This window comes from Felis catus, chromosome B3, assembly GCF_018350175.1.
Source record: "Felis catus isolate Fca126 chromosome B3, F.catus_Fca126_mat1.0, whole genome shotgun sequence".
Lineage (NCBI taxonomy): Eukaryota > Metazoa > Chordata > Mammalia > Carnivora > Felidae > Felis > Felis catus.
In genome coordinates, this window is record NC_058373.1 from 60,043,878 (window position 1) to 60,071,094 (window position 27,217).

At 44.2% G+C, this 27,217-nt stretch overlaps 2 protein-coding genes across 14 annotated transcripts in view; one reads left to right on the forward strand and one right to left on the reverse strand.

Moving 5' to 3' along the window:
* The window catches only part of CCNDBP1 (cyclin D1 binding protein 1), a 38,943-nt gene that overhangs the window by 5,478 nt on the left and 6,248 nt on the right, over nucleotides 1-27,217 (reverse strand). Inside the window, exons 9-13 of one of the 11 annotated variants that reach the window (XM_019832590.3) lie at nucleotides 26,290-26,350; nucleotides 25,031-25,077; nucleotides 24,664-24,774; nucleotides 17,690-17,847; nucleotides 10,179-12,415 (exon numbers count right to left, since the gene is read on the reverse strand). In XM_019832590.3, the coding sequence (XP_019688149.1) occupies nucleotides 17,691-17,847; nucleotides 24,664-24,774; nucleotides 25,031-25,077; nucleotides 26,290-26,350 (376 nt within the window). In that variant the 3' untranslated portion in view covers nucleotides 10,179-12,415; nucleotide 17,690. Of the gene's footprint in view, nucleotides 1-10,178; nucleotides 12,416-17,689; nucleotides 17,848-23,430; nucleotides 24,219-24,294; nucleotides 24,775-25,030; nucleotides 25,078-26,289; nucleotides 26,351-27,217 lie in introns of those variants that run through there. The other 10 variants (XR_006599291.1, XR_002158405.3, XR_002158404.3 and 7 more) reach the window with 10 other exon arrangements.
* On the forward strand, nucleotides 803-23,440 carry EPB42 (erythrocyte membrane protein band 4.2). Of its 3 annotated transcripts, none has more exons than XM_019832587.3 (13): nucleotides 803-996; nucleotides 2,344-2,532; nucleotides 3,160-3,393; nucleotides 7,506-7,624; nucleotides 9,546-9,650; nucleotides 10,260-10,437; nucleotides 10,825-10,963; nucleotides 11,252-11,355; nucleotides 12,149-12,391; nucleotides 15,039-15,338; nucleotides 18,252-18,421; nucleotides 20,473-20,606; nucleotides 23,142-23,440. In XM_019832587.3, exons 1-13 carry the CDS (start codon nucleotides 987-989, stop codon nucleotides 23,302-23,304), a joined length of 2,088 nt encoding a protein of 695 aa, XP_019688146.3. In that variant the 5' UTR covers nucleotides 803-986; the 3' UTR covers nucleotides 23,305-23,440. The 3 variants fall into 3 exon arrangements, with proteins under 3 accessions (XP_019688146.3, XP_019688147.3, XP_044915392.1); XM_019832588.3 differs by having other exon boundaries at nucleotides 2,347-2,532; XM_045059457.1 differs by lacking the exon at nucleotides 803-996 and adding an exon at nucleotides 1,507-1,845.

A 27,217-nucleotide genomic window follows, 5' to 3' on the forward strand; every position in this document is an offset into this window, starting at 1 on the left:
TTAACATAATAAGATTCCTCAAATGGGCAATGGTTCAAAGTTTTAAAAGTATAAAATTGTAAACAGGAGAAAAATCACCTTCCTATTCCATTGTCCAGCTCTCCTCCCCACAGGCAACCAATGCTCTTTGTAGTTTCTTTTATATCCTTCTATAGATATCCCATATGCATGCAGGCCAGTATTCCTGCCCCTGAGCATGCTAACAGTCTTGGAGAAGCCCCAGCAAAAGCTGGGCTTTAGAAGACCAAAGAGGGCCACAGAGGAGGTCCTCTCCTGTGTCTTGTCTCCTCAGTGACCAAACAAGTAGAAATAGAAAAAGATATAGGTCTTGAGTCCCAAGATAGTTTTCCATCTTCTCTGCTAGAGTCCCAGATCTGGTAGGCTTGGAAGAACTGGGGCTCTGACTTCTACTTTTAGGATATTTGTTTTTCACCAACAAATTCTACCTCCTTATCTCCTTCACACAGATGATCTCCAGACATACAGGTTCTCTCTATTACCAAAATAGCCACAAACATCTAGCAACTTGAAGCCCATGATATGTTTAGGGCCTGAAATTTGGAGTTGAATGTGGGCCTTCTGTTTAGAGTCATCTCTACCATAATCTTCTCTTGTTGTCCAGGTAATATCTCTGAGGGTCTCTTGAAACCACTGAAATGACAGGCTTAGAAGTTTCCTCTTGGCTTCTCTAGCTGGCTGATCTTCCTCCATTCCACCCACTGCTCCAGTCGGGCACAAGAGATAAAATGCAAAAGGGTAACTCCCAGCAGCTGGTCCAAGAGATACTAGTGGGGAGGGAGCAAGAGAAAAGAAATATGTGGGGGCCTCACAGGAGGAGTGGAAGAAAACTATACTATTTATAGATTCTTAAACCAATGAAAATACCTCCATCATTTTCTCTCGGGACAGATTCAGAGAGGAAGCACTGAGCAACAGTTCAAGACAGGCATTTCCTGTGGTCGAGTGGATAAGACCAGCCTGCAGCCATGGAACAGGGTGAGCCAAGCCATCTATCCATGGGGCTTACTTGACTCTCAGTAGCTCCTCCATCATAATGTGTTTTTATTACAATAAGTAGGATGGTGGTAGAGGTGATGGGGGGGGGCTATAGTGGGTGGTAGTAGTGGGTGCTGTGGTGGTGGTGGCAGTGGTATGGCTATGGGTGGCAACATGGTAGCTCATTGGTGGTAAATCGTTGGTCATAGTTGTGATGACAATGATGGTGGCTAACATGGGTTAATGTTCTTACCCTGAACATGGATTTATGGCATCACAACATGATTATCCTTTGTAGGTTGTGATACATACGGAAGATAACCCTGGGAAAGCATGAGGGTGTCACAGCCTCAAAGCTAAGTGGGAGAGAGGTGCCTAAGATGGCTCAGTTGGTTAAGGTTCTGACTCTTGGTTTCGGCTCAGATCATGATCTCACTGTTCGTAAGTTTGAGCTCTGCATTGGGCTCTGCGCTAACGGTGCAGAGCCTGCTTAGGATTCTGCTCCCTCTTTCTCTGCCCCTCTCCTGCTCACTCTCTATCTCTCTCAAAATAAATATAAAAGCATTAAAAAAAAGCTAAGTGACAGAGAAGGGGAGGTAGGAGTCAGGGAATCCAACTACAAGGGGCAGAGGCCAACATAAAGCAAGGGAACAGGTAGAACTACAGGATGCAGAAAGCTCAGGGGCCTCTGCATGTCTATTAGTATATTTACATGGCTCATTGTCAGATGAGAACTGCCTGATAGACTGTCATAATACTCTCAGGCCCCCTCCTTGGAGAGTTTTTCTGGGCTGCATGGTGTCATGGGTTTGGTGAGCCTTTAGGTGAAAGAGCCAAGTATGATCTCAGGTGAGTTGGTTCTACTGTCTGGGCCTCACACATCTCATTTATAAACAAGAGAATCAGCTCAGTGATTTCCAAACCAGCTCTAAAAATTATTTGTGTTTGAAGAAGAAAGGAGTAGGAACAAAATTCTGGGTTTTATTCATTGTTTTTGGATTGGGACCAGAAAAGGAGGTCAACAAGAGAGCAGGCATTGCTCTTTTAATAATAGTAATTGTCCCATTTAATGAGACTTCCTATGTGTCTTACACTGTGCTAAGTGTATTATATATGTATTACTTCATTTAATTTCCCCAACCCTGAAAGAGGGATGATTCCTTAGTCTAAGGAAGAGGAAAATGAGGCTCGGAGTGGTTAAATCACTTGCGTTAGGTGGCTCAGTTAGTAGGTAAATTGAGCCAAGGATTTGAACCCCAGTTCATTTATGACTCCAGGGTCTCTGCTTTTGTCTCAACTTATGTTGTCACTTTTATACCTAGTTTCCATGACTTCTGTTTTCCACAGTAGCCCTGGGGATCAAGAACTGTGACTTCCAGGCAGCAAAAAACAATGAGGAGCACTACACCAAGGCCATCAGCTCCCAGCACCTCTTTGTGAGGAGAGGGAAGCCCTTCACCATCATCCTGCACTTCCAGGCTCCAGTCCACACATTTCTGTCTACTCTGAAGAAGGTAGCCCTCATTGCACAAACTGGTAAGTGGGGCAGACCTAGACCTTCTTGGTGGCAGGACTGGGGGGTTCTTCCTCCAGCATCTTTTCAGGGAACAAAGGGGCAAATGAGGCACACTGCCCTGAGTCTGAGGAATCCTGCCCACCTGGCAGAGCTGTTGTGAGGATGAGATAATGTGCCTAAAAAAATAGTGTTTATTATGATTCAGAAGCTGCTGAGCATCATTATCACTAAGGGGTTCCTTTTGGTTGCAAATATAATGATCAGTTTTGTATAAAACCCTGAATGAATCTAATCTAGGCTTATGATAACATTTAGTTGGTACTGTTTCTTGAATTTGTACTACATGTCAGACATTGGGCCAAGTACTTCACATGCAATATCTCATTAAGGCCTCACATTCACCTTACAAAGAAGGCACACTACTACACACATTTTATGCATTATGAACCTTTTCTAGATGTAGGTTCATGAGCACTGAGAACCTGTGCTCTCCCATCACCCTTTATTGCCTCCCATTACTGGATGGGCTGCTTTCATTCTCACCAAAAACCAATTTTCACCTGTTCCAACTTTGTGATACTTGAGTTTATTACTCGCAGTTGTGACCAAGAGGTCCAAATGACCAGTTCTTCTCTGTGTGACTGCAGGAGAGCAGCCTTCCAAGGCCAAGAAGACCCAAGCCACATTCCCAATTTCCAGTATGGGGGACCGGAAGTGGTGGAGTGCAGTGGTGGAAGACAGAGATGCCCACTCCTGGAACATCTCTGTGACTACGCCCACAGATGCTATCATTGGCCATTACTCGCTCCTGCTGCAGGTCTTGGGCAAGAAGTCATTTCCCCTGGGCCGGTTCACAGTGCTCTTTAACCCTTGGGCTCGAGGTGAGTTTAGACCCAAACCAGCCTGGGCTGCCCAGGGACTCAAGGCACAGGAGTTGGGGCACAGCTCTGGCAGGGAGTGACAGGCCCAGGCTCCAGTGGGCAGCTCCCTCTAAGGACAGCACCAACATGCAATTACTGTGTCGTCTGCTTCCTGGATGAATGGCCTCTCAGACCCAGGGTCTGTTTTGGTGTCACCCTTGGCAGAAGCAGCCTGGGACCTCCCATTGAAAGCAAAGTCTTATCTCACCATTAAACCCTGGTGCTGGGTCAGGTTATTTGACCATAGGAGCTGAGATTCACTGAGATGACCCTAGAAGAGCGACTCTTTGTCATGACAGTACAGGGGCTAAGAACGGGAAAGTGGTTCAGGAATGGATACAACCTGAGTGATGGGCTTCTCTGTCTCCTCCCTGGGCTCCCATAATCTGTTTCCAGGGCAAATCCAGGTTTTGTGGGACCTGAGATTTATATAACTTCGTGGACCCTCTTTAAGAAAAACAATACAGGGGTGCCTGGGTGGCTCAGTCAGCTGGACAACAGACTTTGGGTTAGGTATAATGGATCTAATCTAGGCTTATGATAACATTTAGTTGCTACTATTTATTGAATTTGTACTACATGTCAGATATTGGGCCAAGTGCTTCACATGCAATATCTCATTAAAGCATCACATTCACCTTACAAAGAAGGCACCCTACTACACACACTTTATGCACTGTGAAACTTTTCTAGATGTAGGTTCATGAGCACTGAGAACTTGTGCTCTCCTATCACACGGTTCGTGAGTTCGAGCCCCGTGTTGGGCTCTGCCCTGACAGCTCAGAGCCTGGAGCCTTCCTTGGATTCTGTGTCTCTCTCATTCTCTCTGCCCTTCCCCAACTTGTGCTCTCTCTCTCTCTCTCTCTCTCTCTCTCTCTCAAATCTAAATAAACATAAGAAAGAAGGAGGAGGAGGAGGAGAAAGAAGGAAGAAGAAGAAGAAGAAGAAGAAGAAGAAGAAGAAGAAGAAGAAGAAGAAAGAAGGAAGAAGAAGAAGAAGAAGAAGAAGAAGAAGAGGAGGAGGAGGAGGAGGAGGAGGAAGAGGAGGAGGAGGGAGATGAAGTGGAAGAAGAAAGAAGGAGGAGAAGGAGGAGGAGGGGGAGGAGGGACTCCTGGGTGGCTCAGTTGGTTAAGCATCTTACTCTTGATTTCAGCTCAGGTCATGATCTTACAGTTCATGAGTTGGAGCCCTGCATCAGGCTCTGCACTGACAGCACGGAGCCTGCTTGGGACTCTCTCTCCCTCTCTCTCTGCCCCTCCCCTGCTCACTCTCTCTATCTCTCTCTCAAAAATAAATAATTTTTTTTAAAAAAAGAAGAAAAGAAAAGAAAACTAATACAAAATATCGAATTGCTCAGGCCTAATGGGGTCTGTGTTAGTGAGGGGCCCAAAGCTTCAGCTTCATCAGCTCCACGGTAAATCTGCCCCGTTTGGTTGTCTCTGCTTCTCTTCACGTGTAAGTTCTGTTCTTACTACAGGCTGCTGGGCCCTCTCCACATTGACTTGTCTAAATATATGACTAGAGCAACAAATGGCTAGTGTTCCATAGCTCAGCAGACTAAGGGTGGGCTTTCCTGAGATCAGGTGACCTTCTGCAACCCAACCAGTGGCCACCGCTGGCAAAGCTCAGCCTTGGCTGTTGGGGCTATTTCACCTAAGAAAGATCATCAGACATGGTTGACATGCCCCAAACATGAGGAGGTCATCTCCTCTTCCTCCCCCTTCTGAGGGTTGAGTCTGTCTTTACTTTTTAAATCTGCCACCCACCACCTTAATCCTTGGGGCTCCCTGAACGGTTGTTTGGGGAAATGGAAAACATCTTTGATCAGCCTTCCTGTCCTCACTACCCCAGATGACAAGTGAAGAGCCTTTTCTTTTCACAAGTTTCACTGCCAGCCTGAGGGGCCGTCATTATAAGGCAGGGCTGGGAGACAAAAGGAAACAGGGAAGCAGAAGAAATCTTCCCAATTTTCTCCAGCCAGTTCCTGACTCCTTTTCTATGTGGCATCTGACCCCCAGTGGGCTCCCACTCTCCACTTTTTTGCTAAGCGTTCTCCAATACCCCCTCCTTCAGGTAGTCCTGCCAATCCTCAGTTTAGGTTCTTTCCTGATCCAAGGGGGTGATCAGGTAGAGCAACAGATGAGAACAAATGTCCATTTAGGTGCCCCATCCCCATGTGGGTGAATGTGGAATCAGGGCCCCTTCAGCTGAGGGAGGACCCATGGCCCTCAACATATTGGCAGAAAGACCCTCAAGCCATTTCCTTCCAAATTGAGGCTCCAGTACATCTGTCTCACTGACTCAGATCCCGCATCCAGAGCTAGGCCCTGGCAGGCAGAACAAAGACAAAGCAAAGATAGTTCTGAGACAGTGCTCAGTTCAGTGGGAACTCATAGTCTTGACTCCATGCCAGGTTTCTTGCCTCTACACTTGGCTTGTAGGGACCTGCCTAGGGAAGCCTTTCCATGTGAGTCCAAATGGAGATGTCTGTGTGGGCAGGAGTGAGTTATTGGCTCTGCTTACCTGGGAGGTGATTAAGAAATTTTCAGGTTATCTGGGACTCAGTCTCATCTTAGCATTCTTGGAGATGGGACTCTCCCAGATTCAAAGGGAAATTTTACATGCTATAATGAAAGTCCTTTTCATAAGCAGGGAATTTTATAAAAGAGGGCTGCACCCCATCAGGGAAGGGGAAGGTGATGTTACCCATGCTCTGATAAGGTACCTCCCAGAGCCTTCAGAGTTTGGGGCCAAACACCTGTTTGAAGTGATTTCAGAGAGAGTACTCAAGATGGAGGGGCAGAAGTCAAGGGCTCCTTGAGCACATGGTTCTGTGATTTTAGGCCCCAAGTTTTCAGGGCTTCCTGAATTTAATATCCTATTCTTCTGTTTCTTTGCGTACCCTCATCCCAGCAGATGTCTGGGGGAATAGTTTGCAAAGACTTTTCTCTTGTTAGTCCCCAGGAACCAACCTAAGCACCCTATTTCCCCCCTCCCACCCAGCAACAGGTGCAGAGAGAGACACATGGCAAGCAGAGCACGTCCCCCTGCTGCTTCTGGCTTTCTAGAGTATCCTCCTTAAAGACCACCATCCTCCTCATGAACCCCAGCCCAGCCCATTGAGGAAGACAGCAGGAGAGGCTTGAGAGACCATGGGAGTCTTAGACCCACTTGGATGCCACCAGGGTAGAAAGCCAATGCTCTGGCTTCTACTTTACCCAGCTCCACTATTCCCTCTGACCCTGTCTTACCCGATGCTCCTCTTTCTTTCTGCTCACCCCTGTCAACCTATGTTTGATTGTTTTTTTCTGAAGCACCATTTTTAAATTTAATTTATTTTCTTTTAAACATTGTATTTATTTATTTATTTTAATGTTTGTTTATTTTAGAGAGAGAGACCACAAGCAGGGGATGGGGCAAGGAGAGAGGGGGACAGAGGACCCAAAATGGGCTCTGTGCTGATAGCAGAGAGCCCAATGTGGCGCTTGAACACATGAACTGTGAGATCATGACCTGAGCCGAAGTCAGACGCTTAACCGACTGAGACACCCAGGTGCCCCTAAACATTTTATTGTTGAGTAATCTCTACAACCAACATGGGGCTCAAACTCACAACCCGAGATCCAGAGTTGCATGCTCTACTGACTGAACCAGGCAGGTGCCCCTAAAACACTATTTTTTAAAATTGAACTTGTGAAAGAGACATGATAGGCACACTGGGAAGTTCTCTGAGCTGTTGCCTAATTATCTTAGGCCAAAAGCACTCTGGCTGCACATGTCTTCTGGGAACCAGTAGGCTTTTTAAGGTTGGCTTGTTACTATCTACCTGGCTGACCATGAAGGTCACCTTGGCTGACAAGAGACTCTGACCCCTTTCCCTACTCTGTACCAGAGAAGAGTCTGGGTTGCAGTAGAGTCAGTGGAAAGAGGGAGTTCCTCCTCAGTCTTCATCAGGCCCAGAGCTGAAGGGAAGACCTACAGCCAAACCTGACTGGGCAAGGAGGGCAGAGGCCTGGATATGGAGGGCAGGCCTACTACCCCACAGAACCTCATCCCTACCTGTTTTTCACCAGAGGATGCTGTGTTCCTGGAGAGGGAGTCTCAACGCACAGAGTATGTGTTGAACCAGAACGGCCTCATCTACTTGGGTACAGCTGACTGCATCCAGGAGGAGCCCTGGGACTTTGGCCAGGTACAGGGACCTCTGGGGAAGACAAGGGCCAGTGATAGCCACATAGCCTTGTTCAGGCCAGAGAGAGCTGGCATGTCCAAAAGCCCTTAAGTCATGAGGTCATTTCTTTTCTTTTCTTTTTTCTTTTCTTTTCTTTTCTTTTCTTTTCTTTTCTTTTCTTTTCTTTTCTTTTTTTTCTTTTCTTTTCTCTTTTCTTCTCTTTCCTTCCTTCCTTCCTTCCTTCCTTCCTTCCTTCCTTCCTTCCTTCCTTCCTTCCTTCCTTCCTTCCTTTCTTTCTTTTATTTTTTTAAGGATTCAGTCCATAAGTTTATTTGCAAACATATCAAGTATGTTGAATTCAAGAGTTTGATCCAGTTTTCAAAGAGACTGCACCTCTTAAAAAGCTCCCTTTCACATCTGTTTAATGGATTAATTAAAACACCTGTATTCCTTAAGCAGTTAGTATCTTACTATAAAAAAAGATGAAGCAAATTCAGATCCCAAGTATATAGTCATTGGGGTACCTGGCTAGCTAAGTCGGTGGAGCACCTGACTCTTGATGCTGGGGTCATGAGTTCAAGCCCCATGTTGAGTGTGGAGCCTACTCAAAACAAACAAACAAACAAACAAACAAACAAACAAAAAGTACATAATCCTCATAATTAGTAACAGCCACTTGTTTTCCACTAAAAATGGCAAATTCGTCCCTGGGTTATCTTCATAGTGGCTCTTACGGACCACAGAGGTTGGGAACCTTCAGATGCTCTGTCCCAACATAACGCTGTTGGAAGTTCTGTGAAAGTCACCCAGACCCAAGATGGAAGAAATGGTGGCACCACACCAAGTCCTCCTTTATCACAACCTTGTTCCCTGGTGTGTCAATGAGTTTGTTTCTTTCGGCAGTTTCAGCCATGTGGTGCCTCTCTTTCCTTAGGGCCACGTCAGACCATCCTCCACAGCTTCCAGAGTTAACTTCCTAAACACCACAGCAAATCAAACCTCTATTAAACCCCCACTGTCTACAGGATAATAACTAAATTCCCTGGTTCGACACATTAAGGCCCCTCATAGCCAGTCCAGTACTTTTCTTTCCTCAAGAGCTAGCCATCCTGTGCTCCAGCTTCTAGCCATCCCCTGAACAGACAGGTTGAATATGTCTGGAATACCTTTCCTCCTTTGTCACCCCCAGAAAATTCCTACCCATCTTTTCTTTTTTTTTTTCAATGTTTATTCATTTTTGAGAGAGACAGAGCATGAGTGGGGGAAGGGCAGAGAGTGAGGGAGACATAGAATCTGAAGAAGGCTCCATGCTCCGAGCTGTCAGCACAGAGCTCTACACGGGGCTCGAACTCATTAACTGTGAGATCATGACCAAAGCTGAAGTCGGACACTTAACCGACTGAGTCACCCAGGCGCCCCCCTACCCATCCTTTAACACTGTCTGGATGTTTTTCCCAGGCCCCAAAGGTAAGAGTGACTCTCTCTGCTGTGCCCTCTGCTCTGGGTTGGCATCTCTCCTAGAACCCAACCATGTTGCTGAGATTGTATTCTAAGTGCCTCTGTGCCCCTCCCTACTCCTCAACTGCAGGTTCCTCAAGAGCAAGAGCTGCCTTGGTATCCTCCCCACGTGGGGCAGGGCTGGCAGGAGCCGTAGGAGCACATTAAATGGAAAGTGATAGAAATGAAACAATACAGCCCTGGTTGTCAAGGGCTCACACCCCATTGAGAAACTCAGACAACAGAAGAGGCAAAGGACCAGACTGCCCATACACACAGACCAGGGGGCACAATGGGAGGGAGGGAAAAGCCAGAACTCCCATGGGAGACAAGAAGGCATGGCAGGAAGGAGTGGAACCTGAGTCTGGAAGAAGGATGAGGTGACGGTGGGGGGTGAGTACCCAACCTGGAGGCCGTTTATCATGGTTTTGTGTGCTCCTTACAGTTTGAGGTGGATGTCATCGACCTCAGTCTGCACTTACTGAGCATGGACAAGCAGGTGGAGGAGTGGGGCAACCCTGTGCATGTGGCCCACATTTTGGGTGCCTCGGTGAGTGAGGTGGGAGGGAGAGGAGGCCAGCGTGGGGAGATGAGACGGGAGCTCTCTGCCAGAGCTGCCCATCTTTATAGTCCTGGAAATCTTCAAATCACAAATGGTCCCTTCCTCCCAGGTACTTTGGTGCTTCCCGCTGTTCCTAAATGTCCTTTCAGAGGAGTAATGAGTTTCCCATTTCCTCTTGTGCCTCTGGACTTCCCTCTGAAGAGGTGGAGAGGGATGAGGTCAAGCCGTGAGGAGGTGGAGGTGGAAGCTTGGGATAAGTGGGCCTTGACGCCCCAGGTGCAAACACCCTCAAAGGAACCAGGGCCAGGGCAAGTGAAGGAGCAGTGAAAAGAGTCCCCAGGGAGAGGCAGCGCTCTTGCTCTTCTTGTGATGTGAGGCTTGTTTGCCATGTGGTCTACAAGTCCCTGGCTTCCAGAGGACTTGACAAAGAGGAGAATTCTCCAGGCCCCAGCCCTAGAGATTACAACCCAATGGGTAGGGTGAAGCCCATGAATATCCAAGTGATTCTCATGCAGGTGGTCTAAGCCCTCTTTATTCACCCCCTGGAGGCTATTCTGTCTTGGGCCCCATGTGTCATCCACACATTTCCACAAACAGCTGCGTGCTTTCATGGAGGAGAGGGTCTTGCCCACCCCACAGACCCACACCATCCAGGAAGCGGCCTTGCTGAACAAGCGCCGGGGCAGTGTGCCCATCCTGCGGCAGTGGCTCACAGGCCAAGGGCGACCTGTGTACGACGGCCAGGCCTGGGTGTTCGCTGCAGTTGCTTGCACAGGTACAGAGCCAGCTTGCCTGCCACACCCCCCTTGGCTACTGTATGGAGCGTCTGCCCTGCCTCTTGGGTTGTCCTGCGGCTTTCTCCCTGAAACTTTCCCTGCCTTTGCCCCAGTAGAGCAAGCCCCGGTGCTCTGGTGAATATTCTGTAAGCTTGCCCTGGCTGTACACTCCGCCTGCTGTGTAAATTTTTTGCATCTCATTTCTCAGCCTTTATGCATCCTGTGCTGTGTCAGTGCTAACTTCCTGGTGCCTGTGTCCCTCCTCTTTCCACGATGTCAGGTGGCATTTAAGACAGTGTCTGCCCAGAGGAGACACTGAAAACACTAGCTATATACATACCCAGGCCTCTCTGGCTCCCCCTGACTCTCTGGCCCCTTCCACGCAGTGCTGCGGTGCCTGGGAATCCCTGCTCGCGTCGTTACCACATTCGCCTCAGCCCAGGGAACTGGCGGACGCTTGTTCGTAGATGAGTACTACAATGAGGAGGGCCTTCAGAATGGAGAAGGCCAAAGAGGCAGAATCTGGTGAGAAGCCCAAAGAGGATGAAGTCTCAGACATGGAAGGGCTCCAAACCCACATGGTATAAGCCCCCCACACCCTGAGTGACCCTCGCATTGAGAGGAGGCCCTCAAGACTCTTATATGTGGGACATGAATGGTCAGTGGTGCCATGCACCACCCCCCCTTCCTGGAAGCATGGCAGCCACTTTTACAGTGTCCTATGACAATAATGACTCTGTGATTTCTAGAATGTCTTCAGCTTTTCAGAACTACTTTTGTCCCCACTTGAATTATTCACTTTGATGCCTTCAGGATCTTCCAGACTTCCACAGAGTGCTGGATGACCCGGCCTGCTTTGCCCCAAGGTTATGATGGATGGCAGATTCTGCACCCAAATGCTCACAGTGGAGGTGGAGGTAAAGCCTGGGGGTAGGCCCCCATACCATCCTAGGCTGCACAAGCTGAAGGAGTCCGTGGGAGAGGAAATATGAGCAGCAGGAGGTCCCAAGAGGGTCTGCATCCCCTAAAACTGGATGAGTTTTAGGAAGGAATGATAGTGGCCAGCAGAATGCTGACCTGAAGCCAGTAGGCTGAAAGGAACAAAGGTGTTAGCTATTTAAGCCCGAGGCTGTGGGGAGACTAGCCCTACCTCAGAACAACTGGCAAGGAAGGAGAATCCCAATGAAGGGTAGAGGGTCTTAAGATAACTGGTAGATGTGCTGGGTTAGGGGCTTGTAGGTGAGATTTCTGAGGTTCTGGATATGGGTAAAGAGGGTATCAGGATAGGCTCAAGCTCAGAGAAGAAATCTTCAAGAGCCATAAAAGGATCACTCTTCCTTGCTCAGCAGCAGAACAGTAATACAGCCTGGCACATAATAAGTGCTCAATAAAAGTGAACTATTCCTAACTATAGCCATAGTCGAGCTGGCTAAGCAACTCCTGTGTACTATGGTCCTCTGAGGTTCTACCTGTCCAGTTTCTGAGAGGGCTCCTGCCACAGACCAGGACCAAAAAGGATTGTCACTACATAGTTGTGAATTTCACCTCTGCAATGCCCTTTCATAAACTCTGCCTGCCTAGTGCCTACCTCTGACCTTGATCTCGGGGAAGGGAAAATAGGACATAGGATGGGGACTAAGGTTATGCAGCTCTGGCTCAGGAGAGGTCTAGGTATGGTTCCTCTTGCTCACTGGCCTTTTCCTCCCTCAGTCCTCGAGTCCTGTGATCTGGTTCCTGTCAGAGCAGTCAAGGAGGGGATACTAGGACTGACGCCTGCAGTATCAGACCTTTTTGCTTCAGTAAATGCCTCGTGTGTGGTCTGGAAGTGTTGTGAGGATGACACACTGGAGCTAACCAACTCCAACACTAAGTATGTTGGCAACAACATCAGCACCAAGAGTGTGGGCAGTGACCGCTGTGAGGACATCACTCAGAACTACAAGTATCCTGAAGGTATTGGGCAGGGTTTCTCAGCACCTGAAATGCCAACAGAGGGGAAGGGATGGTCAGAAAGATATAGGCCAGAGAGAGTCACAGTCTTCTCCATATCCCATAAAATGCATTTTTTAACCCCATTTGATACTCTTGACATTATGGGCCGGATAACTCTTTGTTGTGGGTGGCTGTGCATCATAGGATGCTTATCAGCATTCACTAGATGCCAGCACCCCACCACCATGGGCAGTGACAACCAAAAAGTTCTCCATGTGCTTCTAAATGTCCTCCAGGGGACAAAATAAAACAACACATTTAATACCAAGTCCAGCTGCCAGAAGATGTTCTCCCTCTCTTCTTCTCACCCTCTCTTCCAGTATCCCAAATCTGTTCTGTCCTCCATATTGGTTAATGGCACCACCATCACCTATCTGTCCAAACAAGAAGGCTTGTACCCTCCTCAACTCTTCCTCCTTCATCACCCCACATTACTCTCACATCCATCTCCTCATCTCCTTCCCCATTGCCTACCAGATAATTCAGGCCTCAACATCTCTTGTCTGTAGCATTGTAACAGCCTCCTAACTGGACCCCTGGCATCCAGTCTCTCCATTATTGTTCCCTTTCCAATTTACAGTTTCTAGAATGAGCTTTCTAAAACACAAAATAATTATGTTACTCCCCTGCTCTAGAATATTCCATGGTCCCCAATGCCCTTGGAATAAGTCAACTCCTTCACTTAGGAAGATGTGAGTCCCTACAGACCTGTCCTCAGAGACAGTAAGACTTGTCCAAAAGCTTGCTCTCCCACCATTCAAGGGACAAATGCATAGCACTTGAAGAACTTGGTCTTTGAATGAGTTGGACAAGACATGCTGTTTCTAGAGTGGATCTGCCCAACAAAGACCTTTTTTGTTTTTTTTAAAGTTTATTTATTTATTTTGAGAGGGAGCAGGGGAGGGGCAGAGCGAGAGAGAGAGAAAGAATCCCAAGCAGGCTCCTCGCTGTCAGTGCTGAGCCTGATGTGGGGCTTGATCCCACAAACTGCAAGATCATGACCTTAGCTGAAATCAAGAATTGGACATTCAGCCAACTGAGCCACCCAGGTGCTCCAGACCTTTTTATTTTAAGCTTTTATTGAAATTCCAGCTAGTTAACAGTGTATTAGTTTCAAATGTAGTGATTCAACACTTCCATACATCACCAGTGCTCATGATGACAAGTGCACTCCTTAACCCTCATCACCCATCCCCCCCACCCACCTTCCCTCTGATAACCGTCAGTTTGTTCTCTATAGTTATGAGTCTCTTTCTTGATTTGCCTCTTTCTTTTTATCCCCCTTTGCTCATTTGTTTTTTTAAATCCCACATGAGTGAAATCATATGGTATTTGTCTTTCTCTGGCAAGATTTCATTCTTTTTATGGCTGAGTAATATTCCATTGTGTGTGTGTGTATCTTGTCTGTACAAGAAATGTATATATATATACATACACGTGTACAGACAAGATATATATATATATATATATATATATATATATATATATATATATATATATACACACACACACCCCACATCTTTTTTATGCCTAATGTCATCAGTTGATGGATACTTAGGCTGCTTCCATACTTTGACTATTGTAGATAATGCTGCTATACATCAGGGTGCATATATTCCTTTGAATTAGTATTTTTGTCTTCCTTGGGTAAATACCTACTTGCAATTGCTGGATTGCAGGGTAATTCTATTTTTAACTTTTTGAGGACAATGCATACTGTTTTCCAGAGTGGCTGCACCAGTTTGCATTCCAACATTGCAAGAGGGTTCTCCACATCCTCACTAACACCGGTGATTTCTTATGTTGTTGATTTTAGCCATTCTGACATGTGTGAAGTGATACCTCATTGTAGTTTTGATTTGCATTTCCTTGACAATAAGCAATGTAGAGCATCTTGTCATGTGGCTGTCAGTCATCTGTATGTCTTCTTTGGAGAAATGTCCATTCATGTCTTCTGCCCATTTTTAAATTGGATTATTCATTTTTTGCATGTTCAGTTTTATAAGTTCTTTATTTTGAGTGTTAACCCTTTATTGGATATGTCATTTGCAAATATTCTCTCCCATTCTATAGGTTGCCTTTTAGTTTTGCTGTTTGTTTCCTTCACTGTGCAGCTTTTTATTTTGATGTAGTCCCAAAAGTTTATTTTTGCTTTTCTCTTGCCTCAGGAGGCATATCTTTTTTAATTGTTTATTTAGTTATTTATTTTGAGAAAGAGGTGGGAGGCAGAGAGAGAATCCCAAGCAGGCTCCGTGCTGTCAGCCCAGACCCTGACACAGGGCTGAATCTCACAAACTGTGAGATCATGATCTGAACCAAAATCAAGAGGTAGATGCTTAACCAACCAAGCTACCCACGCACCCCTCAGGAGACATATCTAGAAAGAAGTTACAGCCTGTGTTTTCGGATTTTTATGGTTTTGGTCTCACGTTCGGACTTTTTTTTTTTTTTTTTTTTTTTGATCTAAATGTGGTCTTAGAGGGTTGCAAAACTCTTATGACTTTGGGATTTGAGTAACATTGGGTAAATGAATCTTAATCCTGGACTTTTACTAGAAGAGTCTATACCCTCTGGATAAGAGGCCTGTTTTATTTCCTCCATTCTTCAGGATCTTTTCAAGAAAAAGAAGTGCTGGAAAGAGTCCAGAAAGAGAGAATGGAACATGAAAAGGACAGTGGCATCCATCCTCCCAGGCTCAAGACTGCTGAGCCTCTATACCTGTTCTTGGAAGCACCCAGCTCCCTATGCCTGGGAGGGAATGCCCAGTTCTCAGTGATGCTGGTTAACCCCACTGATGAGGAGAAGGCTGTGGAGCTGGCAATTGGGGTGCAGGCAATGTACTACAATGGCATCCTTGCTGCCAAGCTCTGGAAGAACAAGCAGTTCCTCACGCTTGGTGCCAACATGGGTAATTCTAAGGCCTTGCCAGACCTCCTCAACCCCCAGCTCCTACCCTCGGTAGGCAACAGCCATGGGGCACACCTGAAGTTCTGAAGAGGTGGCTTCTAGCCCCTGGTGTGCCCTCTGTCTGTCATTCAACACATATTTATTGAGCTTCACATAGAAAAAAGCACTCACAATTCCAACTGCAGTCAGATAAGTAAACAGACCATGACTGCAGTATAAGAAGTATTTGATGATGTAAACAGAGTACAATGGCAGGGGATCATGTCACCCAGGTTGGAGCAGGCTGCTCCCAGATACATCAGACTACACCGAGTCTGAAAGGATGAGTAGGAAGGGCAGCGACAGGCAGAAAAGTGAGTCACGAGTATTCAAGGCAGAAGGAACAACATGTACACAGGTTCTCCCTCCTCCCCCAAATTCCTACTTAATTGGTCTGGGATGGGGTCCAGGCAATGGTACTTTTTAAAAGCTCCCTATGTTACCCTGGACTAGAGTAGTTGTTCTTAAACCTTGCTGCATATCTGAATCACCCAGGGAAATTGGATGCTCAGCCTGAACCCCAGACCAATTAAATCAGAAACCCCATGGTTTGACCCAAACATCAAAAACTGTTTAAATTCTTTGGGTGATTCCAATGGGCAGGCAAGAGACAATCAGTGGACTACAGCTTTTCTACATTATTGCAACAGTCTCCTAACCAGCCCACACAGCCCCCAGTTTCTCCACCATGTTTCCTTTTTGTGGGGTGCAGGGACTTGGATCATACAGGGACTTGTATATCATGCCAAGGAGTTTGAATTTTGTTCTCTAGGCAGTGGGGAGCTAGGAAAAATTGAACTATAGGAGCAAATGTGATCAGAAATTCATTTTGGCAGAATGGAATGGAAGGGGTCATATTAGAATACTGGTTCTGAATCTTGGCTACATGTTGAATCACCTGGGGAACTTAAAAAAATTTTTTTTAATGTTTATTTATTTTTGAGAGAGAGAGAGAGACAGAGTGCAAGCGGCGGGGGGGGGGGGGGCAGAGAGAGGGAAACACAGAATTGGAAGCAGGCTCCAGCTCCCAGCTGTCAGCACAGAGCCCGACGTGGGGCTCAAACTCACTAACCATGAGATCATGACGTGAGCCTAAGTTGGCCACTTAACCAACTGAGCCACCCAGGCACTCCTTACCTGGGGAACTTTAAAAATATTGCTGCCTGGGCCTCACCACCAGAGTCCGATATAATTGATTTGGTGTGCAGCTTGGCATTGGGATCATTTTATAAAGCTCTCTATATGACTCTAATGTTCATGTAACGTTGAGAAACACTGGATCAGAGGTTGGAAAGTTTTGTAATAACCAAGTCAAGGAATGAAGGAGAAACCAGAGTAGCAGCACTTCAAATGAAGACATATTAAGGAGGTGGGATAGATCTGGACTTGTGAATATGTATGGGGGGGGTGGTTAGAGGGTTGCTTTCAGTTTGGATGAACCCCTAGAATAGGGAAAATGAGGAAGAATAAGTATGGGCCCATTGGGTTCGAAAGCCCATGAGACATCCAGAGATGGCCAGGAGACAGCTGGAAACCTAAACCTGGCATTCAAAATAAAGGCCTTGGTTTGAGACCAGATGAGGAATCCCAGCACAGAGGGGGCTGCCAAGTCAGGGCATCAATGAGCTCATGGGGGTAGAAGAAGGGGTGTGAGAAGAGAAGAGGGTGAAGGCAGGCAGCACCAGCATGTAGTGGGAAGGCAGGGAAGGAGCAGAAGGTGAATGGAGAAGTCAAAGACAGGAGGACCACACAGCAGGGTCAGGAGAGTAGCCACAAAATGTCAAGACTGAAAAGTAAACACTGAGGGAGTGGTCTTACTGAGAAATGATGGCAAAGGACAGCATCCTAGGGGTTAAACTGATCGAGAGTTGAGAAGGCAAGACACAGTGTGCCAGTCCTTCCTGGAAGGACAGAAAAAGGAAACAGGATGAGTGGTTGTCAGCCAGGGACACTGGGTAGAGAGAGGGTGGGTTTTTTTGTTTGTTTGTTTAAGATGAGAGAGCAGAATCTGCTTTCGTGCTGAGGAAAATAATCAACAGAGAGGGAAAGACTGAAGCCTCAGGAAAGATGGGTTAAAATTGATGGTGCAACCCTTGGGGAAATGAGGGGCAACTAGAATAACTGTAGCTTATTTTTGGCAAACATAGGGTTAAGTGTACATTATGCATTATATCATTTATCCTCACAACAACCTTAAGAGGTAGCAACCACTGGTATCCCCACTTTACAGATGAGGAGACAAAGACAGAGAGCTTAAATAATTTGCCCAAAGTTACACAGCAGGCAATAGTGGGGTCAGGATGGGACACAGACCTCAAAAGTGGAGGTTCAACTTGGGGAGGGCGGACACTTCATCTTCCGGGTGGCAGCAGGGGTAGAGGTCTATGTCTACAGGGTTGGGAATGGGAACACGAGCTTGAGAAGATTCCTCAAGGATGAAGGATGGCTTCATTTTCTCTGCAAAAGGGAAACTGAAGAAACAGAATAAGGAGGAACTAAGTAAGCATATATTTAGCAACGGCTGTGTGGTAGCATCTGAGATAAGCATTCAGTATCTCATTTAACACAAGCTATCCCACCAGGTAGGCATTCTTATCAGACAAGGCAACTGAGGCCAGAGAGCTTAACTCATTCTAGTTTACAGGAACCTTCCACAACCCTACTGAGGAGGTCTGCCAAGAGCGCTGGTGGAGGCAGTGATGGTGGTGGGAGTGGGGTCTTGAGTGAGTTCTAAGTTTGAAATTGCTGTGAGAAATGGGGCATCTTGCTGGCTTCAGTGAGATACTGACTCCTTTGCATTGTGTGTAACTATTCCTTCTTTCCAGGGCACACGCACTCATTCCTTTGCACTGACTCTGCCTGTCGTATGTTTCAGTTTATGAAACCACCACCAACAGCCTGTCCTTCTCCTGTTTTGAGCAAAGCCCACCAGAGAACAGCTTCCTCAGACTCACCGCCATAGCCACGGCAACGCAATCTGAGTCCAGCCTCAGCTGCTTTGCTCAGGAAGACATTGCCATTTGTAGACCACGCCTAGTCATTGAGGTAGGCACCAGTCTTTCCCCAAATTGCTATCCTTTGCTCTGTTTCAGAAGGAATCAAAGCCCCTCAAGCTTCAGGGCAAATGACTGTGCTGTAGGATTACCCGAAAAGGCTAGGTTGACAGATCTCTCTTAAAAGAGATGGTTTTTTACATATGCTATTAAGGTTTACATCTTCCAACTCTTTTTGGTTGAAGATTGTTTTTTTTTAACAGAGTCAATCATGGTCTTCATTTTTTTTTTTTTTTTGTCTTTTTTTTTTTTTTTTTTTTATTTACACCCAAATTAGTTAGCATATAGCGCAAGTGATTTCAGGAGTAGATTCCTTAGTGCCCCTTACCCATTTTAGCCCATCCTCCCTCTCACAACACCTCCAGTAACCCTCTGTTTCATCTCTATATCTAGAGTTTCTTATGTTTTGTCCCCCTCCCTGTTTTTATATTTTGTTTCCCTTCCCTTATGTTCATCTGTTTTGTCTCTTAAAGTCCATATGAGTGAATTCATATGATTTTTGTCTTTCTCTAATTTCACTTAGCATAATACCCTCCAGTTCCATCCATGTAGTTGCAAATGGCAAGATTTCATTCTTTCTGATTGCCAAGTAATACTCGATTGTATATATACACACCACATTTTCTTTATCCATTCATCCATCGATGGACATTTGGACTCTTTCCATACTTAGGCTATTGTTGATAGTGCTGCTATAAACATGGCGGTGCATGTGTCCCTTCGAAACAGCACACCTGCATCCAGTGGATAAATGCCTAGTAGTGCAATTGCTGGGTCGTAGGGTAGTTCTATTTTTAGCTTTCTGAGGAACCTCCATACTGTTTTCTAGAGTGGCTACACCAGCTTGCATTCCCAGGTTAAAGATTTTTATGAGGATCTCCCCAGTTGCTGCCTTCATAGTTAGAAGGATAATACCAGCCTATGTTTATTTAGTGCTTTATACATAGGCCAATGTATTTTCAACTTCTTTTAATACAAAATCCCTGTGAGGTGGAACTATTCCCATTATTCAGATAAGGAAACAGTCCTAGAGAGAATCATGCCCATGATCATAAAAATGGGATGTTTCAAAGGCTTATGGCTTTTGATCTAATAATCCTCTTTCCATGTCTACCCTGGCCAATATGAATGCAATCTGGTCCCAGCCCTCAAGGAGGTTATATTATAATTAAGTAAAGGAGACATAATGTTTGGTCTTTTATGTGCTTAAATAGAGGTACAAAGTCACTACGGGATAAGTGAAGTAAGGGGATTAATTCCAGCTGGTTTGAGGAAGACTTAATGGAAAGAGGTGGCATTTATGCTGGGCCTTGAAAAATAGGTAAGCTTCAGTGCAGAGGTGGAGGAAGGCCACTGCAGGCAGAAGACTCAACACAGAGGCCCAAAAGAAAGGAGCCTGAGGGGTGTGCTGGGATGGGAAAGTGCCCAGGGTGGCTGGGATGTCATTTGGTTGAGGGAAGAACAGGTGAGGCTGGCGAAGGAGATTGGGGTCAGGCCATGAAGGGCTCTGAATGCCAACCAAAGATGAATTCTGAAGACAATGGGAAACCCCTCACCTTTTTTTCTTTACAATAATTTTTTTAATGTTTATTTATTTTTGAGACAGAGAGATGGTGGGGGGGGCAAGGTAGGGGCAGAGAGGGAGACACAGAATCTGAAGCAGGCTCCAGGCTCTGAGCCATCAGCACGGAGCCTGACGTGGGGCTGGAACTCATGAACTGTGAGATCATGATCTGAGCCAAAGTCGGACGCTCAACCTACTGAGCCCTCCAGGTGCTCCTACCCCTCACCTTTCTAAGCGGAGGAGAGGCACCATCAGAGATGGCTACTCATGAATCAAGGGTAAGAATAAATGCACGAAGACCAGATAGAGGGGTAAAGAAGTCAGCTGTGGAGTTTGGGAAGGAAGTTTGGAGTTTGGAGTCCGGAAGGCAGAGGCAGAAGAGTAACTGAAGAGAGTACAGGGAGGATGCCTAGGAGGGGAAGCAGTAACTGTGCCTCTGTGCTCTTGACATCTACTTCAGGCTTTGCCTCTTCCTACAGATGCCAGAAACAACAGAGCAATATCAACTTCTTAAGGCTTCAGTCAGCGTCCATAACTTCCTAGATGTTCCCATGCAGGACTGTGTGATCTCCATTTTCGGAAGGGGGCTCATTTACAGAGAGAAGAGATACAGGTAAGAGACTACAAGCTTCTCATCCCGCTAAAACACCTCAACTAGTCAGAAAGACAGGGACCCAAAATTAATGACTGCCTTTTTGCCGTGTCCATCGAGACAGAGGAAATACCTCCACAAGTTGAACTAAAAGAATTAGGGCCTCTCTCATCCTGGGAGACAGGAGTGAGGGAGGCTATGTGCCCTTTGGGCACCCACATGACCCTGATCGCTGCTCTGCAGGCAGGGAGGTTAGGCCTGAGTACTAGAGACTATCACAGGGAGGGTAGGCTGCCTCTTGGTGCAGCCAGTGAACTGCATTCTAGTAATGACAATCATAATACAAAATTTTGTTTAAATATTCCTTTTTATTCCTGTTCCCACCAGCCCCTTTTGCATTCTTTTGTAAGTGTGTGTATCCTTTCATCAGAATGTGTAAAAAGTGTGCTATAAGACTGTATTTTTTTATTTTTAATCTTTATTTATTTTTGAGAGAGAGAGAGAGCACAGGCAGGGGAGGAACAGAAAGAGAGGGAGACACAGAATCTGAAGCAGGCAGGCTCCAGGCTCTGAGCTGTCAGCACAGAGCCTGACACAGGACTCAAACCCACGAACTGTGAGATCATGACCTGAGCCAAAGTCAGATGCTTAACTGACTGAGCCACCCAGGCGCCCCTATAAGACTGTATTTTTAACTTATGTACATTGTATCTAATCTTACTTTTCACTCAGAACTGTTTCTGAGATTCATCTGCATATGTTGCATCCACTGCTTCTGCAACATAATGCTTCACTGTGTACATCCCAGACTTCCTACCACTCTCTGCTCCACAGTGATAGGCACCCAGAGTGCCACCAACTCCCAAACACCACAAATACTATTGCAATGAACATCCTCGTGCATCTTCTTATTGCTAGGTCACAGAATATGACCTGGTTTGACTGGGTACTATCAGATTTGTTTGCAGAATGACTGCAGAAGTCCACACTCCCTCCAGCAGTACATGAGTTTCTGAATTCCTACCATTCCTCCACTCTTGGCAACACCCTGCTTGCTCTTCTCTTCTGGGCTAATAGAAAGAAGGTAATATCTCTATCACCTCATTGTTTTAATTTGCAACTCTTCATATATTTATTAGCTTTTTCTGTTTCCTCCTCTGTAAAAGGTGTGTTCTCTTTGCCCACTTTTCTTTTGTGTTCCAGCTTTTTCTCCTTGATTTGTAGGAGTTCTCTACATTAGTCCCTTGTTGGTTTCAGTATGTTGCATGAATCTTCTTTCATTACCTCTTCTCTCACTGTGTCACTGTATCCTTTGTTGAAAACACAGTATACAATTTAGAGTTCACGGAACTTACTTCTACCATCCCTGAAATTGCTGACAGTTGTTTGGTTATTGAGCGTGTGCCTCAGCCTTATGAAACTCAATGAATCACTCTTGCCAATAAGTTGAGAGGAGGGACTGCCAACATTCAGCTACATTTTTGTGGTATCCCTGATCAACTGTGGAGAAAGCTCTTCACAGGGAATCTGCACTATGCCCTTAGTCACTGTAAGAAGGTCCACAGGAAGGCCAGGAGGTTCTTGATAGGGCTCCAAAGACCACCTGTTGTCATACTGACATCTTCTGTATATGTCCATTGTATTCTCACAGCACTTAGCAACACAAGGGTTCCAAAACCAAAGTTTTCCCAAACATACCCCGGGTAATACCAAGAGTGGGACCAGACTGAAGTCACAGGTGATAAAAGAAATAACAGATGCGGCTTGGAAGCCCTTAGAATAGGATGTTTCTCTTCTCTACCATGCAACTGTTCACCATAGGGAGGCTACTGTCTCGTATTCCCTTAAAACCTCCTCCGTTCATTCGTTCGTTCCTTCCTTCCTTCCCTCCTTTCTTTCTTTCCTTTCTTTTTCTTGACATTTATTGTCAAATTGGTTTCCATACAACACCCAGTGCTCATCCCAAAAGGTGCCCTCCTCAATACCCATCACCCACCCTCCCCTCCCTCCCACCCCCCATCAACCCTCAGTTTGTTCTCAGTTTTTAACAGTCTCTTATGCTTTGGCTCTCTCCCACTCTAACCTCTTTTTTTTTTTTTTCCTTCCCCTCCCCCATGGGTTTCTGTTAAGTTTCTCAGGATCCACATAAGAGTGAAAACACATGGTATCTGTCTTTCTCTGTATGGCTTATTTCACTTAGCATCACACTCTCCAGTTCCATCCACGTTGCTACAAAAGGCCATATTTCATTCTTTCTCGTTGCCACGTAGTACTCCATTGTGTATATAAACCACAATTTCTTTATCCATTCATCAGTTGATGGACATTTAGGCTCTTTCCATAATTTGGCTCTTGTTGAGAGTGCTGCTATAAACATTGGGGTACAAGTGCCCCTATGCATCAGTGCTCCTGTATCCCTTGAAAACCTCTTCTGTTTCAACAGCAGGTACTTAAATGTTTATTTCTTCACAGTTCACCTCTTTAAGTAGGGAAAGAGTCACAGGAGCCAGGAAAGCAATGGGAAAGAACTATCACCTGCCTTTTCCTTTATTTCAGATTAGCTTCAGTGTGGCCCAGAAAGACCTTATACACCCAATTTCAGTTCACACCGACACAGGTGGGGCCCCAGAGGCTCACTGTGGAAATGGACTGTGATATGTTCCAGAACCAAACCACCTACAGAAATATCACTGTGAAAGCCCCTGAACTTCCCGCTTAAACTTCCATTAAGTATCCCATGATTAAAGTCTGATGCTGATACCATGAACTTGGCCCACTGGAGAAATATGAAAACTATTAACTATATAGAGAATAAGTACTGGAAGAAAAAATAAAAGAACTGGACTCCTTTTGTACAAAGTTGTAATTTTTTTTTTGTTTACATTGTTTCGTTGCTTTGACACTCTCAGTGTGATTTTAGTTCCTTCTGTTCACAACTCTTATTAAACTTATAGAATGGCACTTCATAAAAGTAAATTAAAACTCATTTGACATAAGGAATTTCAACCCAAGTACACACTCATGGCTCAGAAGAATGCCTGCTGTTGCTGATTATACCTAAAAAGACCGCAGGGACATCAGAAGGGCAGACGGGGTAAGTTACATCTATGTAAGGCAAAGAACTGGCATTAGAGGTTGTGGAGACCTATAGCACATGCACAAGGCCCAAGTCAGGTCACCAGAATACACATCACTACAGGTTATGTACACCTTGCTTCCCAGTATGTGATCATCCAGACCAATGCAAAAATATAATGAAGGTTGTGCAAAAGGACTAACTGAAAGGCCCTTAAAATTATATAAACTCTATTATACATTTAAAAATTTTTGATTTATAAAAATTTTGTATTTACATTTGGAGACACATGTAACATATAACCAAACAATAATACAAGTATTTATAAGAAAATACTAAATCTGTTCAATAAGGTGGACAAACCTAACAAATGAACTCAATACCAAAAAATAATTTTGGAGACTGGGATGGAATAATATTCAGAAGGACTTAATGATAAGAATAATAATATTATAACAATGAAGTACTCACAGGGGTTTTGAAGTCATCTTCTCTAAAGAAGTAAAGCCAAGCGTTTTTGTTCTAAGTACAGTTCTGATCAGAACAGACTGTTAGACCTATAAACCCAAATGAAAGCGATGTGCTAGTCTCAACCCACTGTATTTCTGACAGAAAGAAACTTTGAAAGGTTACTTATTGAATTACCAACAGGTCAACATTTTATTAAGACCATCAATACGTATAACAATGAAATTAACACACTTTATTGCAAATAGGGAATAAGGCAGCTTCTGCAGGAATCTCTGAAACGCGATTCAGAAATGCAAACTCATGCAATTATCTTTTGTATCTAGCACAGAAAAATATATCAGACTTATGTAGGATATAAATAACTGCCAGTCTGGCCTAACCAACAATCTTTGGTAGTAGCGTCTCTTGACAAGGATGGATAGGAACTCCATTTTGACCCAGAAAGCATTCTAGCCCCATTTTAAAAGCAGACATCAGAGGCTACCTGTGATATAAGGAGAATGGAGAGTGCAAATGAGCCTGAAAACTCACAGTTCAAGTTCATTCTGAGTGAGTTCCTTGATTCTGTTCATGCAATGATCAACGGCATTAATGAGTAAAGGGATCCAACTATCTTCTGGCTGTGGGGTCACATGACTCGCTCTGAAAATGGAATGGGGAGAAAGAGAAATTAAATTTACACTGTCAAGGGAAAACCTACCCTCAAAAGGAGCACAGAGGAAACTATAGTAAGAGAAGGCAAGTTTCTTCATAGAAACTTAGCTGCTCCACAACTCAAGTGGAAAGAAAACATCACACCCATGTTCTTCCACTTCTTAAAATGGGGCTTTGGGAGCTGAGAATGATTGGATAGGTTTATTCTCAAAAAAGTTATTTGGGGAGAAGTCCTCATACTCACTTAGTAATTTCAAGTGCCTTCTTTAAGACAGATACAAGTTTTGCAGACTAGAAAAGAAACAGAGAAGTTACTCACCCTGAGCCTTACTATAAAAAGGAAAGGAAAGCCAAGATATATTAAGACTCAAGTAATAAAAAAACAGGAAAAAAAAAAAACTTGAAGGAAAGTGCAAAAACAAAAATTCTGGTTACATTACGGTGGTAGAATTATAGAATTCTTTTCTATTTAGCAAAATCTTATTAATATTGCTACTTTAACATTTTATAAATTTTAAAAATTTGTTAATACTTTTAAATTTTTAAAAAATGAAAAAAATAAGAATATAACCTGAATTTGTCCCAACTGCTGAGAGCTTTGAATATATAGCAGGAACAGCTGAAGTTCCTTTTTAAAAAAATTCTATGTACAGAATTTTAAGCATACCGATAACAAGATAACATGAGGATATATATATGCCACCAATATACAGCACATTTTTTAATTTTTTTTTTATTTGGGGTAATTGACAAGGCATATTGCTAATGATGTTTATTTCTTGGGAAGTCAATTTTTAAAAAGTGAATGTGAAAAAAGAAGTTAATGCCCAAAAGGATCCTATTCTACTTTAAGGTATATGCACACTGTGAAGATACATTTGATGAATTTAATTTCCACTATCTAATTTATCAAATATTTTTAGGATTGAAAATTCTGAATATAAGATATAAGCCATTTGGTAGTTTTATTTCTTTTTCCAGTAACTGTAGAGATAATCTGAGTCTCTAAAAATAATAGAATTCTCTCTAGCACAGGACTCAGGACACGAAAGAATACAATAAAATCAGATTTTTATAAAGAACTTGACCTTTTGTAGTTAAATCACCCACTGTGTTTATATTAGAACAGAGTATGTTTCTGGAACACTTGGTTTTGCCTACACCAGAAATCAGATATTTACAACTTCAGGTTGAGAAGATCCTAAAGTACTGCGGTAAATCAAACTTTCTTTTTCAAAGTAGCATTTTCTAAGGTCTTTGGGTTTTTCTAAGTGACTGCCCAAGAGGTTATGGAAGAGAATAGTACCAGAACTCATGGCTATTATAATTCAACTTCAATAAATATTTATCAGGCAGAAATATATGTAAGAACTGTGACATTATTGTTGTACTGGCATCCTAGTGTAACAAATAAATATGTTTCCTATAGCTTAAAGGAAATATTAGTAATTAGGGAAATTCTACCACTTAGGTCAGTAGCTATTCCCTCAAGTTGGTACTTACATTGATTCGCACAGTCAAGTGGCACATAGGTGGGTATATACTCAGAGCCAAATCATCCACACTAAGGACAGAAAGCAAAAATAACCATTAACAAAAAAAGGAACAAAGCTGAACTGGGTGGTTTTCAGTACACAATTAAGGCGTGAGGGAATGTGAGAAATGTCCCAAAAATGCCTATTAATTCCTTAAATTGAGCAACCAGAATCAATTCAACTGATATGTACTAAATATCTACTTACCCCATTTCCCTAGGAAGCTGGGGGAAAAAACTCCCTTGGCCTATATGATAGGACATGATTAATTCAGTTAAAAATGGGAGGATGTGAAACCATCAATTTAATAACTGTGGAGTTCATCCATGGATGTCACTCAAGTGGGCATGACTTTACCCAAGTGATGCAATTTAGTACCACTAATAATGGGACAAACTAACATTATGCCCCTGCCCAATATGATACAATGAGAAGCACAAAATACTCAAATATGTGATCTCCTTGCCAAAAAAATATTTAACTTGAATATAATCTATAACCATACAAAAGACAATCACATGAATCCAGATTTTTGGATATTCTGTGAGACAACTGACCTAGATTCTTGGATAGGGACTGTTATAGTTGCAAGAGACTACAACCAAACCAGACTACTGCAAGAGATGACAACCAAATTCACTGTGACACTATGACAGACCCCTTGATAAAAAAAAAAAAAAAAAAAAAAAAGGCTTTAAAATACATTTTAGAGACAAATGGGGACATTTGAATAGTAACTATTTTCTATTCAATGTTATATTTCGCAGATATAATAATAATGTCTGTTCTTAGAGATACGTGCTGAAGTATTTAGGGGTGAAATGTCACTGATGTCTGCAACTTACTCTCAAATGGTTCAGGAGAAAAATGGCACATCTAATCCATTGAGAAATAAA

Bases quoted from the DNA above. Each gene is read 5' to 3' on its own strand.
- EPB42 (XM_019832587.3), top strand. The intron at 2,533-3,159 runs GTAAGTGGGGCA...GTGTGACTGCAG, and splicing joins AGCCCTCATTGCACAAACTG to GAGAGCAGCCTTCCAAGGCC. The intron at 11,356-12,148 runs GTAAAGCCTGGG...TTCCTCCCTCAG, and splicing joins TGCTCACAGTGGAGGTGGAG to TCCTCGAGTCCTGTGATCTG.